The 15279-nt window shown below is 46.8% G+C and overlaps 1 protein-coding gene across 1 annotated transcript in view; it reads right to left on the reverse strand.

The window, feature by feature from the left end:
* Positions 1–22: 22 nt before the first annotated feature.
* Positions 23–15279, reverse strand: part of rasgrp4 (RAS guanyl releasing protein 4) — a 17106-nt gene continuing 1849 nt past the window's right edge. Inside the window, exons 3-18 of the mRNA XM_084466714.1 lie at positions 10562–10773; positions 9494–9612; positions 9046–9101; positions 8572–8703; positions 7799–7940; positions 7279–7452; positions 6554–6670; positions 5808–6083; positions 5204–5284; positions 4622–4726; positions 4079–4188; positions 3725–3875; positions 2900–2933; positions 2538–2663; positions 1479–1915; positions 23–631 (exon numbers count right to left, since the gene is read on the reverse strand). Coding sequence (XP_084322840.1) covers positions 515–631; positions 1479–1915; positions 2538–2663; positions 2900–2933; positions 3725–3875; positions 4079–4188; positions 4622–4726; positions 5204–5284; positions 5808–6083; positions 6554–6670; positions 7279–7452; positions 7799–7940; positions 8572–8703; positions 9046–9101; positions 9494–9612; positions 10562–10773 — 2389 coding nt within the window. The 3' untranslated portion in view covers positions 23–514. The remainder of the gene's footprint in view (positions 632–1478; positions 1916–2537; positions 2664–2899; positions 2934–3724; positions 3876–4078; positions 4189–4621; positions 4727–5203; positions 5285–5807; positions 6084–6553; positions 6671–7278; positions 7453–7798; positions 7941–8571; positions 8704–9045; positions 9102–9493; positions 9613–10561; positions 10774–15279) is intronic.

Consider the following 15279-nt stretch of genomic DNA (forward strand, 5'->3'; position numbering starts at 1 on the left):
ACAGGGATTGTACATCAAAATGCAAAAGTCACTCCAAAATTGAAATGTGGTTAGGTACAATATCACAGTCTCAGCTGAGTGGTTGGTATTGTGCAGTCAACTACCAATCAAGGCACTTACAGGGCCTCAACAAACAGGAAAAAACAGGATGCTGATGCAGTCTATGGAAACAGGCCGGCCATCTAGGCCAATGGAGGATGAATGAATGTTTTGCTGGTGTCGTTTTCCTCCATCTCAAACCATGTGTCGGTTGTCCTGGAAGAATACTGAGGTCTTCGGAGCAGGGCGTGTAGCACCACAACATCTCGTCATTAAAACAAGATTTTAGCTTTTTTTTTTTTTTTTTTACCATGTTTAACAAAATAATCAAAGTTATTGAGGTGAAATGGTTATGTACAGCGGTAGTTTCAACTGAATGGAGTCCAGCTGTGAGTGAGACAGCGAGTGGCTTCGGAGCCGTAATGGCGTCCCCAGTGTGCGCTGTAGAGAGAGACCAAGGTGAGGTGCTTGGGCTTCAGTCTGGCTCTCTGTTCCTCTCCTTGTACAAGTGGAGCTCCTCCATCTTCTCCTGGAGGAAGCTCACCGGCACGGAGCAGCCTCGGGTGCGAGGGGGCAGGCTGTTGCTCTGCAACTGGACACAAGATCTGAAGTTTAGAAACTATTAAACATTAGTACGTTGTTGACAGAACAGCACACCCGGTTGGACGTTGTCTAATTCCACTATTGTAATTGAAATGCCTTTGGTAGATGCTTTTTTTTTTTCTTTAGGGGAATTGTTCGCTAGCTCCAATCACAGCTAGGGGTGGGGGGGCTGTAGGCAGAATGTTTGATTGACATAACCTAGTAAATACCAGTAACCGGTAACTCATACAATAACATGCGTTAATCTTATAAAGGGCAATTTGAGTCAATGGCAGTTTATTTTAAGTTTTAAAACCTTGCACATTTAAATCAAGATTTGATTCAGAATCAATCCATAACACTAATTTGTATCCCACTTAACCACATTTATATTGTATTTTCATCCCTCAGCTGCTAGCACAATCATGTTCTCTTAACATGGCATTTATGGGTTTTAATCTGACTCGTCGTTCAGAGTTCATTGTCATTTCTTCATTAATTTCTACTACTGTCTTTAACATTCTGCTGAGGCACCAAGATTCCCCTTCTGGTATTAATTGAAATTGGAAACATCACACATTTCTAAACTTAAAATCCATCACTAGGCAGAATGTCTCCTTATGTATTTCTGTGTTGGATCATTCTCAATCAGTTTGTAGAATTGGTTGAAAATAAGTCAGTCATAGAATTTGAGTAAACCGGTTAGGGTTAGCGCTCTCAACCATCTATGGTGATTTTCTTTTCTACTCTCTTATTGTGATAGTTGGAACAGTATGTGCTAGGTGACAGGTCACTCATACTCTACAGATGGCAAAGCACACCACCTGCTCTCACCGCAGGCAGAGAGCTTCTCCTACCTTCTCCTGGGCGTGGTTCCTCTCTATTCTCTTGTTCCCTCTCTCAGGCGTCCACATGCCTGGCTCTGTCTGCGTGGAACGGTTGGAGAGGGCCGTGGGGTCGCTGCACTTCATGCTGCTGCTACTCTTCATCATGGGGTCGCTGCTTTTCCTCATGGTGCCGCTGCTCTTCCTCATGGGGCTACTACTTTTCGTCATGGGGTCTCTGCCCTTCCTCATGGGGTCGCTGCTCTTCCGCATGGGTTCGCTGCTCATCATCAGGGGGTCGCTGCTCTTCCTCATGTGTTCGCTGCTCTTCCTCATGTGTTCGCTGATCATCATCAGGGGGTCGCTGCTTTTCCTCATGGGTTCGCTGCTCATCATCATGGGATCGCTGCTCTTCCTCATAGGCTCCGTGTCGCCGGTGGGGGGGAAGACAAAGGCTACCTCCTCTGAACCTGCCAACCCCATACTCAGATTGTTATGATGCAGTCATCACAGTGTAACATTGCGTTTGACTTAGTGTTCCCTGCCACCAAAATCCACTTAAATGTAAATAACAAAAAGTTGGTTATGATGAGATAACGAGTTATAATCTCAAACCGGCACAAAAAGATGTCCCCCATGGCAGCTATTGGATCTGTAGTCTGCTACTTCCAACAAAAACCTTTATACAAAGTAGTTGTTTTCTATTGGCTGTGCAAAGTAGTTCAAGCTACTGTGATGAGGGTTGTGAAAATGTTATCCTCACACTTACCCCTTTTGAACCAAATTTGTGTTTTTCTTTTGTCACTGTCAAAATATAATATTCTATAGCTTTAATGAATTATACAGTACTTAAAAATACTTCTACCAAGTCCGTTCTGCTAGATGCCACTAAATTGTACACACTGCTCCGTTAACATTGCATAACAAAGCATAGAATAACAATATCATACCTCTTCTCTATCATTGTGTGTGGGTGCGTGCGTGTGTGTGCTCCCATGTGTCAGCATACTTATCTGTGTCTGTCTCCGCATGTCTCTGTGTGTGTGTATTAATGTCTTGGCGCTTGTGTCTGTGTATAAAACAAAGACGTACTGCAGCTGTTCCCCTTGTTCTTGGCATCAGGGGTGCAGAGACAGGAGCTGGGGGCCATCTTGTGTTTCCTCAGACACTCCATCCCCACCAGCGGTCGGCAGTGCTTGTGACAGTTCATACCACAGTCTGAAAACATAGAAACAGGATTTTGTTCACCTGAATCCATTCACAGTCTAAACACATACAAACAGGATTATAGTAATTTAGATAGAAACACTTCCATCATTTTATCTGAATCAGTGAGTTTATCTTAATCTGAATCATATTGACAGATTTCTGTTTATTTCGATCTGAATTATATGTCCTTGAATATTTCCATATAAATGCATTGAATTGAAAAACAAGACGTTTTCTTATCTCACCTTTACAGTGGTAGCCCTGTTTCACTCCCAATAGCTGTGGAGCAAAAAGAGGAGAAGAAATTAAGAACGATTTTTATCACCAGGCTGCCATTACAACCCGTTTACAAAAATGCCCTCCCCTGTGACTTGGTGACATTACAAGTGGGAGTGTCGACCTAGATGATAGATAGATATATCGGTTTACCAGCCGACCCAGTTGACTGTATTCACTGGTATGCTTATCTATCCATCATGCATAGGTGGACACTCCCGCTTGGGATGTCAGTGAAGTGAAGGCACAGAGCAGGGCAGCTTTTGAAACGGCTTGTAGTGACTAATCACACTCACACCTGGTGGTTCTTATATGGGCCCTTTAAGGAGTTAGAAAAGTGAGCCGCTCTAGCACTCTGTCCAGATATTTACATCTAGTCATTTAGCAGACGCTTTACCCACAGTGACTTACAAATGAGGCTGAGAACTATCAAAGCAAACAATCTGAATTTGAGTTGTTATAAAAAGAGTCTGTGGGCTTCACTTGCTCCCTCATTCCCTAATGCCTATATAGTGAGGGGGGAATGATAGGGGTCATTCGGACGCTAATTCACTGTAAATCTATCAGCATGACATGTATTAGTAGTCCCATAACACGACAGGTGTTGGGTCTCACTGGATGTACTGGATGAATACGAAAAAAGTCAGGTGTACACTTATTTGACGATGCATTATGAGTAATTAAGTAATATAAGGTAAATAATAAATAATATGGACGAAAACTTTACATTCACATGTCATACAGCGGTAGGCTACACAAGGAGGACACAGGTGCAGAAGGCGATCCCCACTCACATAGCCGCCGCAGGCCTTGCAGAAGGTGGTCTGCTTGTAGGTGGTCTCCTGGAAGTTGTGCACGTCGTTGAAGTTGAAGCCCAGTTTAGCGCAGACCGACATCCCCCGCATGAAGTAGGACGTGATCTCCTCTCGACTGATCTGACCCTGCCTGTCAACAGACACACATTTGTCCAATTTCTGCCGTATACTCGACTACTCCCGATATAATATATAGCTACTAGTGTTAGATTTTCAATAATCGTTTCGCAACCTCTCGCAAAAATATTTGAATAAAAGTTTAATCATATGACATTAGCATTTAAGCAACGTAGGAGATGAGTAATAACAAATGTGTTGTCTATGGGAAACTACCTGTCCGTCTCATGAGTGCAGAAGGAGAACGGAAAGTTGGCGGAGATCTTCTCAAAGTCCTCCAGAGAGATATATCCATCAAGGTTATGGTCGTAGTTCTTCATTATTGACTGCAGGGGGCGCCAGACCAGAGCGGACTGTTACAGAACGCTGTTTCCTAACCTTTTTATTAGGTATCCCCAAGCCCCATTAGTATAGGCTCTAGTGCTCCTTCACCCGGTCTTCATCCACATCAGACCACTAAAGTCTTCCTTTAAATAATATTATACTATTACCATTTAGCATCACTGTTAATACTGTAGTTAGCTTGGAACTAATATTATACTATTATCATTAGCATATTTTTAATACTGTAGTCGGCTAGGAAGTATCTAATAATATAATATTATCAATTAGCGTCATAATGTATAGTAGTGGACCTTATACTATACTATCAATATTAATACTGTCTTGGCCTCGGAACTGATATTATACTATTATCATTAATCATCATTATTAATATTGTAATATTATGAATATCTTATAGAATAATGGTGTTCTTACATCCACCATCTGCTTGACGTGTTTAGAGATTGTGTCTGGATCAAGTCGGGGTGTGACCCCTGACCCCCACTCTGCGACCACCGGGGGCTTGACCGACGCCACTGGCTGAGGGAGAGAGAGAGAGAGAGAGAGAGAGAGAGAGAGAGAGAGAGAGAGAGAGAGAGAGAGAGAGAGACACATGTTGACAACAACCGAACACACACCTCTACACGCCCCCCCTCCCACCACAGCCCTGTCCTCCCCAACACACAGGGCTGTCATGTGGTTTCCCCTTTGAAGCTTCTTTCTGAAACTCCCCGACTCAGCGCTTTGGTGTTCGCAACCCGGGGTTACACCCACGGGGCGTGAGGACGTAAGTGGAGGGAGGAGGTGACGGAGGACTGTGATACGTCCTACTGAACCGTATATAGAGGTTTCTGGGTGTAGTGCTAGGGGGTATGGGCGGAGGTGACATCGTACAACCGCTATCTACGGGTTTCCTTGGAGTAGGGGGTGAGGTTGTGGTGTGATGGGGCTGGAGGGTGGAGGTTAGGGTGTGGGCTAGCGGGGTGAAGGGGACGGGGACAGCTCTGTACGACCGACCTGTATCTTGGGGTTCCTGGGCTCCTTGGTGTAGGACAGCTCGTAGATCTCGTCCTCTGTGCAGTAGAGGTCCAGGGAGAGCTGGTGGACGGGGAGCCACACAATCAGATCAGAACAGAGAACCAGGATGGAGGAACACCTTGTGGGGATCCATCCACTGTGGAGCTCACATGACCCCCTTTCCGCTTCCTGCTCTGTTCTCAGCTGAGACAGTGATATTCTACCTTGCCTCATTTCAATTTTGGTGCAACTTTCGCACTTGGATCATGTACAGTCCCTGTGAATCTGTGTGTACATGTTTTGAATGTAGAATGAAACTAGTACAGGGCTCCCTTGTAAAAGAGATTTCAATATCTCAATGGGACCTGGTTAAATAAAGGAAAAATAAAAAATAAAAATAAACAAAAGGACAGCTTGTGATGTCTTGTCGGGAGGATGACCACAGTTAAGTTAAAGAAGTTATTTTTTTTATTTTTTTTATTTTTTTTTTTGTGATGAGCCCGCAGTTAGGGCATCTTGCTCAAGGGATGTCTACTGCAGACATTGAAAACTCCTTCCTTCCACCCGTCTCTCCGCCCAACCCCTCTCCACTACCTCTACCTACCGTGAGCAGGTGCAGGAGGTCCTTGTTGGCCTCGAAGGGGGGTGAGCAGCGGTGGACGGCCAGCAGCTCGTTGATGTTGCTGTAGAGGTGCTGCAGCTTGCTCAGGTTGATCTTGTCCCCCTGCACGTAGTCAGGCAGCGCCTCGTTCAGGGAGATCAGGTCCTTCAGGTGCACGCCCAGGATGGGCACCTTGAACCCGGAGCACTCGCCGTACACACGCCGGTAGTTACTGTAGTTGCTGCGCGACGACAGCAGCTCCGTCATCTCGCTCAGGGCCTGCGCAAGGGGGAGAGAGGAAGTAAGGGGGTAAGAGGGGGAGGAGGGAAGGGTGAGGAGGTAGCCTTGCCCTATAACCACGCATTTTGATAGCCATCGACATCCGTCCATCCACCGTCCATTCAGCCATTCATTCAGTCATTCATGCTGCCATTCATTCAGTCATTCATGCTGCCATTCATTCAGCCATTCATTCAGCCAGTCATTCGTTCAGTCTTTCTTTCATCCAGATAGGTGGGTGGGGCGATAGGCAGGCTGGTTGACACATCCATGCGTGTTATTCCGAGTTATCGATTACTAAATTAAATTTGTAGACAGTAGTCATGGTTACTAAAACAGAATTACAGATGTTATGGCGAGAGAAGTATGGGAGAGTGAGGGAGAGTGGGAGAGAGTTAGAGAGGTGCGGAGATCATCTTGTGACCCTGTTTGGGGTCCTTTCAGGAGGAACAGTCGATCCATAACAGTACCTTGGTGACGTCCGGGGGGAGTAGGTTGCTGGTGTCTTTGAGACGGGAGATGGAGCTGTGACACAGACCTCCCGTCACGGCCATCAGGGTGTTGAAGTTCTGCAGCGCCCGCAGGTGCTATGAGGAGAACCAGGGTGCCAGAGGTTTATTCTACTGTACATGAGCAAGCATGTAAAACACAACCCCCCCCCCTCCCCCCCCCATCGAGACGACGCTCTCAACATTGCGATTCTGCTCGCGGACCAGAATAGCTATACTGTTTATCCTAACACAAGATACGTCACATTCAAATGATGTTTAGTGTGTGCTGTGAACTTTGCTGTAAAACCTCCCCCGGACCGAGAGGGTAGGCGGAGGTGTCAGCCTACCTTGGTGGTCACACCCCCCAAAAGTAGGTGAAGGTGTAGGCCTATACCTTGGTGGTCACACACCAAGAGGAAGGTTGGAGGTGGAGGCCTACCTGTGAATTCAACCACGCAAGAGCGTAGTTGGAAGTGTAGGTTTACCTGGGTGGTCACACACCCAAGAGGGTAAGTGGAGGTTGTAGGGAGGGTAGTTGGAGGTGGAGGGAGGGTAGGTGGAGGTGGAGGGAGGGTAGGTGGAGGTGGAGGGAGGGTAGTTGGAGGTGGAGGGAGGGTAGGTGGAGGTGGAGGGAGGGTAGTTTGAGGTGGAGGTCTACCTGGGGGATCACACACCCTAGAGTGTAGATGTGTGTGTGGGCCTACCTGGGCCACATGGATGAACTTGGTGAAGACTTGGGCTCTCTGATGAGCTGTGTGTCGGCTGAGGATCATCAGCTGCACCCACTGGGAGACCCCGTTACACATCATGACGGAGCGCTCCAGCGCCGGGTTGTCCCTCACCGTGCCTTGCACTACATAGCTTCGGTAGTCCAGGAACTGGCCAATCAGGGGAGGACAAACACATGGCAAAAACCAATCAAAGACCAAGCCTAATTTCCAAGCCATTTATTAATCTTCCATCCTGGAACCCATCCACTCATCTATCTATCCATGATCTTCCAACATGTCTACCTACTCATTCATCTATCCATCCATTCACCCTTCATTCATCAATATTGCCATGGCAAAAGTGACGCAGCCATGTCTCCTGAGCTCAAAACGTATAGAACACGTTCACGTTCACGTTCATTCTTTAGAAGAACCTGAACTTCCATTTTAATGCTCACACAACTCTCAATCTATTCAAAATCAGTAAGTACAAACAAGCTTTTATTAAACTCACCGAAACATTACAGAAGTTCTCAAACTCTAAGTGGCTGAGGTGTTTGGCCATCTCGTCTGGCTCCATGTGGTCGAAGAGCAGCGACACCTTCCTCTTCTTCACGGACGGAGAGGGGGCCAGTGAGATGTTGATATGAGAGCTTCTTCGTTGAGGGAAACCAACATAGGAAAAGAAACAAGACGGAAACACCGTGAAATACATCTTGCAGCCGGGCCTCTGGGTCTAAGGAATCAGACCCTCCTCAAACAATGTCTGCAATAAAAGGGCCTCAGTTATCCCGAGGCAGCCATTTGATTGGACGTGGTCATCCCGTCCAAAGTGTTAATCCGATGGTTGTGTAACTATGACGTATGTATTGTTAAATATATCCTGTCAGCTCCGGTCCTTCCCAGTATCTAAACACAAAATCCAATCTGATCCGACTTAATGTGAGCTGTGTACGTCATTTAACATTCCCCGGAGCAACACGAGTAAAAAAAGAATATGAACAACGACAAAACGAAAGACGAAATGTGCAGTTTTCTGACGAGTAATCTGACAAAGCGATATCGGAGACGGACATCCCTCCCTCGGAGGTCCCTCCCTTTCCCTCGCCTATGGCCAGTCAACCTATGTAAAGACATCAATTCCTCAGGAGCACACTCAGAAGTCCCTCTCCACTTTCCGCACATTTGAAGCACTCTGTTCCGGGTGTTCCTTTTTGAGGTGAGATCGCCTAGCAACGAGGTGGGTTCCTGAGGGACAGGAAGGAGGTTGGGTAGCAGGGGTCTTACAGGCAGGAGGGGTCGGTGAGCTGGGAGTGGGTCTCGTCGCCGTCGGCCCGGACCAGGGCCCACAGGTCCCCCATGGTCTCCTCAAGCTGGGGGTCTGCCTCGAAAACCACAGGGAACTGGCTGATCCACTGCCTATCCCGGGGTAACCAGGGACGAGAGATTGAGATGGGGACAGAGGGGGAGAGAGCGAGAGAGCAGAAAAGAGAAAGAAAAAGATATTGAGGGAGAGGAGTGAGAGGGAGGGCAAATCAATAAGGAAAGGAGGAAGAAGAGAGGGGGAGAGAGAGTGAGTGGGAAACATGTGGAGAGAGGGAAAGTGGTATAAATGAAAAATAATAAATGAGGGAAGATGGAAGGAACTCAGTTACACTTCAACACCTGTCATAACCAGCCAGGCGTTGTGACCGACCCTCCTATGGGACAGACCCCCACCCCCCCACCCTCCCCTCTCCCCTCCACTCCCCCGACACTCACCTGATGAGGTGGCAGATCTGCGGGCGTCTCGCTCCCCTCCTCTCAGCCGGACAGTCCTTGTAGGTGAGGCTCAGAGTCAAGGACCTCAACACACAACCTCCATCCAGAAGCCCAGCCTTGATTTGTAACGTGAGCAAAGCATACACACACACACACACACACACACACACACACACACACACACACACACACACAGAACAGAGGCCAACAAAGCTGAGCCTGTTGTTCCCCGGTGTTACCAGATTACAGGGACCTGAGCCCGGTGGAGGGGGTCAGTGGTACCGCCGGCGCTGAGGCTTCCCCTCCATGCCAGAATCCGGCTCCCCCCGTGACGTCAAATCAGTAGGCCTGCATCCCCTTTTTAAATAGTTTTAACACCATATCATGGAGGTGAGGTCCCTGACGGGGTAGGGGAGGGCTAGAGGGGGAGGCTAGACTCATGAGAAAGAGGATATAGGGTGAGGAGCTTCTGGGCGAAGACTCGCGAGGGGACCACCCAGCTGTGCATCATCAGGGTCATCCTGACCAGCTGGGAGGAGCGGGGGCTGGCGAGCTTACCCTCCACATCTGGAGAGAGAGGTTGGTCGAGGGGAGAGAAATGATTACAATGCAAACGTTTTTCTGTAATATTACTGTAGTAGTATCCTTTTACTTTGAGAGAGAGAAAGAGAGAGAAATAAATTCACACAGTGTTCCAGGTCAAAGGTCGGGACGGAGGGATTAACTGTGATTAACGAATCACAGCACTCGATGTTAAGCACACCGGTTCAGCATGACGGGTCTCATTAGTGGATATGCTAATTTAGGTGTTCAGAAATGTGATGAAGATAGAAAGAATGACAGAGAGGAAGAGAATGAGAGGGAGAGAGAGAGAGAGGGAGGATGGATGGATGGATGGATAGAGCCTGGGAGACATAGAGGAAGAGTGATAAATAGATAGAGAGAGAGCATGAGAGAGAGTGCCAGAGAAGGAGAGCATGGGAGAGATGGAAAGAGATGAAGAGAGAGAGAGAGAGAGAGAGAGAAAGAGAGAGCATGTGAGAGTCAGCGTGCATGGGAGAGAGAGATAGAGCATGGGGGAGAGAGAGACAGAGAGAGAGAAAGGAAGAGAGAGCATGGGAGACAGAGAGAGAGCATGGGAAAGCTGGAAGTTCGTTGCAATCTCAGAACAGGGGGTGATTGTATGCCTGCCTTTGTCTTACCCGAATAGCTCTCCCCCTCCCTCCCTCCCTGCCTCCCTCCCTCCCTCCCTCCCTCCCTCCCTTTACCTCTCCCACTTCCAAGGTTTTCTCCCTCTCTCTATCTCTGTCTCTCTCTTGCTCTCTTTCTCCACCCTCTCCTCTCCCACACTTCTACACTCTATCTTCTAATTCTTCAGACATTTACATAAAGCATATTTTGCTCTTTCTCTCTCTCTCTCTCACACACACACACACACACACACACACACACACACACACACACACACACACACACACACACACACACACACACACACACATGTGTGGTCCCTGACCGAAGGAGGTGAGGCATCTCTGGATGAGGTCGTCCAGGCTGGCTGCGTTGGGGCCCGGGGTGAGGATGGAGGGGGTGGAGCCGGAGGGGGGGGTGGTCTGGGCGGTCTGCAGTGCCCGGGTGATGTCCTGTGGGCTGGGGCACGTGTTCCTCCTCCTCTGAACCAACCGCTTGCTCTTCAGCACCCTGGGACTCTCCACATAGGGCTTCCTGCTGGGAGGGGGGGGGGGGGGGGGGATGAGGAGGGGAGGAGGGGAGGGAGAGGGAGGGAGAGACTTTTAAATTACTTCTTTACGACCTATTTTGCATGCTTGGTTTCTTCTTTATTTTGCTAAATATATTGATTACAATTATCCTTTCACATTTTGATTTAGTTTGACAGTGTGGCTTTTGACCTCCACAATGTGTTTTATTGTAATGATTATGCAAATTAAACTCAGACATAGAGAGAGAGACAGAGACAGAGAGAGTGTGGGAGTGAGATAGAGAGAGAGAGAGAGAGAGAGAGAGAGAGAGAGAGAGAGAGAGAGAGAGAGAGAGAGAGAGAGAGAGAGAGAATGAGAGAGAGAGAGAAAGAGTAAATAAGACAGTGAGAGAGAGAGAAGAATGAAAGTGAAGTTGGATGCTGTTTTGGGCTGTAGATAAGAGACAGAAGATAGCAGGTGGCGATAAATGATCTTTCCCAAATACAACTTCAGCATCAGACCAGAGTAGAAGTATCAATTTTGCAAAGACATAGTGGTGTACAAGGCCAACTAAAAGTAATGCACTTTGTAAGATGATGAAAGACACCTGATCTAGGCATGAAACTCACAACTATGCTCTCCTAAAACACAACAAAGCAAACTGAAAAAGGTACATTTTTAAAGACTTCAAACTGCTTGTTGATCGCAATGGTGCAGCGTTTTCCTCCTGATGTTTTCCCCCTGAACCGCACAGACGGTAGACATGGAAATGAAAACCATCCTTAATATGGGTAATCAAAGTGAGAGTGCCTCAGCATAAACAGGACTCAGTTCCACTTTAAGGTACACTATGTAAGAATTACAAATTCCTCTTCATGACTGACCCCTTTGGCCACAAGTGAACTGCAGCCTGCGAGAACTTCAGCGAAGCTCTAACACTGTTCTCAATGTGTGTAATGGGTACACTTCTTACCAGCTAAAGACAAGCTAGCTAAAGCTAGCTCTCCTTTGGGGCATTCGGACTGCGCTTAGATTGCCCTTTCTTCCTTCGTCCCAGTCAAAAGCATTAAAGCAGTCAGCCCACAGGCGGTTCTACACAACAGATAGAGTCCGGGAAGATCAGGGTTTTTTAAAGTAAAAATACAACCTGATCATCTATTGGCAATTGAAAGCAAGCTTGTCAAATCCTTCACACAGTCCCTTTAAGCTTCTGGAAAAGTGTTGTCATATCTGCGTTGGTCAACTCAGGCCAACATTTGTATTAGTTTGGCGTTGATGTTTATAGGGGCTGTGTGCAGACACCTCTGTGTTGGACTGGGTGGCTTAGCTAATGCTGCATGAACACACAGTGCTCTGTATCTGTTCCTAATGTGTTGACATGGGCAGGAAACGCAGTACGAGTTCAGAGAAGTAGCGTCAAGTTCCCTGAATGGCCGCCCTACATCCCTTTCTCTCTACCTATCGCTGTCTGTGGCCTCCACTTCCACAGAACTCGACACGTGATGAGATAAGAGACACACAGACCTCCACTGAGGGCCGGAGCGTCGCTTCTGTAGTGTGCTGTTACTGATGCAACTGGTGATGGGTGACTTTAGAGTGAACATCATTTCACACATTAACACAAGAGAGGAGGTTTACACACACCAAAGGCCTTCACGTTTTGAGAGGCAGTTGTAACGTGTGTCTGCATATTTATAAATTGTTTGTGTGTGTGTGTGTGTGTGTGTGTGTGTGTGACAACTTTGGGTTATTACATGCTAGTGTCCATACATTATGCTTTAAATGACAGGTGCAGTCATCAGTGCCTGTCTTTGACCAGCAGTGGTTTCTCAGGTTTTAAAAACAGACCAGTTGGTGTTTATTTCCTATTTAAGATTTTGACATATATTTATTTCCCAAATCCATATTGAGATAATAAATATACAGTTCAATTTATGAAATTTCTTGTTTATCATCAATGTGTAACATCTATAGCATAAACTCAGCATCACGTTAAAGTCTTGCGAATTTGTTAGCCAAAGCCTCACAGGAAACACGCACTCAAAACAGACTTGAAGAGACCCCTTTGAATACCTGACAGGAAAGTCCCTGAAAGACCCCGGCATAGGGGGGAGAACCTTTAGAGGGAGTAAATACTCTCTCTCTCTCTCTTTCTCTCTCTCTCTCTGCTGGTGGAGGTTCCACGTACTCATCCAACCCAACACGGCGTCTAGTCTCTCTCTGTCCCTCTACCCTCCTCCCACCCCTCACCCTCCTTCTCTGCCCGTGCCTCCCTATCCTGTGTCTATATCTCGCTTCACTGCCAAGCTACAGGGTACTGACAACACATACACAGACACACACACACGCACACACACACACGCACAGCACATGCACACCAGCTTGTTGTCAGGTACAGAACAGTGTTCTCCAGGTGGGAACAACAATGTGGTGGGAAAGGACACAACTGATCCTAACTGTGTCAGGCCTGAAGGACCCCACACACACTGAGATCAGTCAGCCTTGTCCCACTGTGTTCCTTTACATTTTAAGTGAAGTGGTTTGTTGCTTTTTTTATATATGTTTCAAAGTGTGTGTGTGTGTGTGTGTGTGTGTGTGTGTGTGTGTGTGTGTGTGTGTATGTGTGTGTGTGTGTGTGTGTGTGTGTGTGTGTGTGTGTGTCTCCTTAAACAGCTGTAGTTTAGCATATTAAAAGTAGACCAGTTAGGATAGGGTGACGAGACGAGACGAGACATCACATGAAAAAAAGAAAAATTGGTATGGTTGTCCCCCTCCGTCAACAACTCTGTTAGCCCGTCAGCCACCTCGCCCCCCTGCTTTGTGAATGGTAAGGGCAGTGTACCCGTTTTAGTTTTTCTATGACAAAAACACTACATGTTTGGAGGTTTTTACACCGCTGAACCGAAAATGTCCCCGGATTTTGTCTCAGAAATCTGGTTTCCTTAAGTTAGGAGCAGTTAGCTGTAGTAAGAGTCAGGGTCTCTGGTTAATGTTTAGGGTAAAGGGTTCGGCTCCTTCAACATACAACCCGTAGGATTCAGGCTCTAGCTTTCAGTAATTCCTTCTCTTCTCATTCTTGGTATAATGTATCTTCCTGCCCTCTTCCACCAATTCAAAGCTACAGGTCTGTCTCTGTACCTTGGTGACTATCTTAGCTGATGCTGTGTTTCTTGCTATTTTCCTTGAGTGACACACATACCGAGAGAGAGAGAGATACGTGGCCTCTTCAGATCCGCCCTGAAGTGCTGACAGGGTAATGGTTGTGGCTTTCATTACAATGTGAGGGGACTTCCAGAAGCAGGTAAGAAGCTCCAGGTGACCGGGTGGTGCTAGGCTGTGGAGCGCATTGGACTCGGTCAATAGAAGCAATGTTCCAGAGGAAGCCCCGTGCAAAGAAAACACAATCAAAGCCTGTGTGTATGCGGGTTTCAGTGTTTTTCTGTGTGTTTCGGTGTTTGCATGGACCTTTCTTCCTTGAATGATTTAGCGTAAATATGAAAATGCTTCCTCTAAGCAGGTGCTTGTGCGTGTGTGTGTGTGTGTGTGTGTGTGCATGCGTGCGTGCGTGAGTGCGTGCGTGCGTGTGTGTGTGCGTTTGTGAAGGCATGTATTGACGTGCGTGAGTGTGTGCCACCCACACACATATGCATATAGACAGGATACTTTGGCAGCTTAATTTGCATAGCGGTTGTTTACAAAGTTCCCCCTTCCCTGTGGTTAGGGAGAGATGGTTTTAGAGGAGAATGGTTATCTGTCTCGATATGATAAATATCTGGATATGATAAATTCCCCCCCCAGGTCAGCCCCTGCCCATTGCGTCTTAAACCCCTTTACATAATTTGTAACCCTGTCAACCTCGCTGACTGTTTATTATGCCTCTAAGAAAACATAATTCATTTATCAAAGATATCTCTACTAATCCATTTGTTAATTTCAATGTATGTTCTTCCTGGGAGAGTCCTCTGACTCCCCCTCCCTCCTTCTCACAGACACACGGATGGATGGGGTCGGGGGTGGGGGGGTGGGGGGGATATGGTAATTTGTTCTTTCATTCCTTAATTGATTAATTGAAGCCTGGACGCTTTGAAGGCGTTGTTTGTGTAATGCTCTCTCTCTTTCTTTCTCTCTCTCTCTCTCTCTCTCTCTCTCTCTCTCTCTCTCTCTCTCTCTCTCTCCCTCTTTCTCTCTCTCTAGCTCTCTCACGCGCTGTCCCTCTCTTCACTCATCCTTCTAGCCTCTACTTATACATTCTACAGTCCAGTAAATAATGACTCTGTCCTTATTACCATAGTAAAGTCATTCATTAACAAAATGACTAAATGTCTCATAAGTCATTCGACCAGCTTCATGGTTTGATTGTTTCTGATTTATGGCTCATTCTGAAACCAAACATACCAAATACATTCAAAATGTCAACACAAAGAATGTGCATTGAGATGCATTGGAACCACATTCAGAACTCAAATAAAACATATTCAACTTGCATATCAAACATATTCAACACACATAGGGAACATACATGCAATGCATGCAC

Source organism: Micromesistius poutassou (assembly GCF_964030765.1).
Source record: "Micromesistius poutassou genome assembly, chromosome: 4".
Taxonomy (NCBI): Eukaryota; Metazoa; Chordata; class Actinopteri; order Gadiformes; family Gadidae; genus Micromesistius; species Micromesistius poutassou.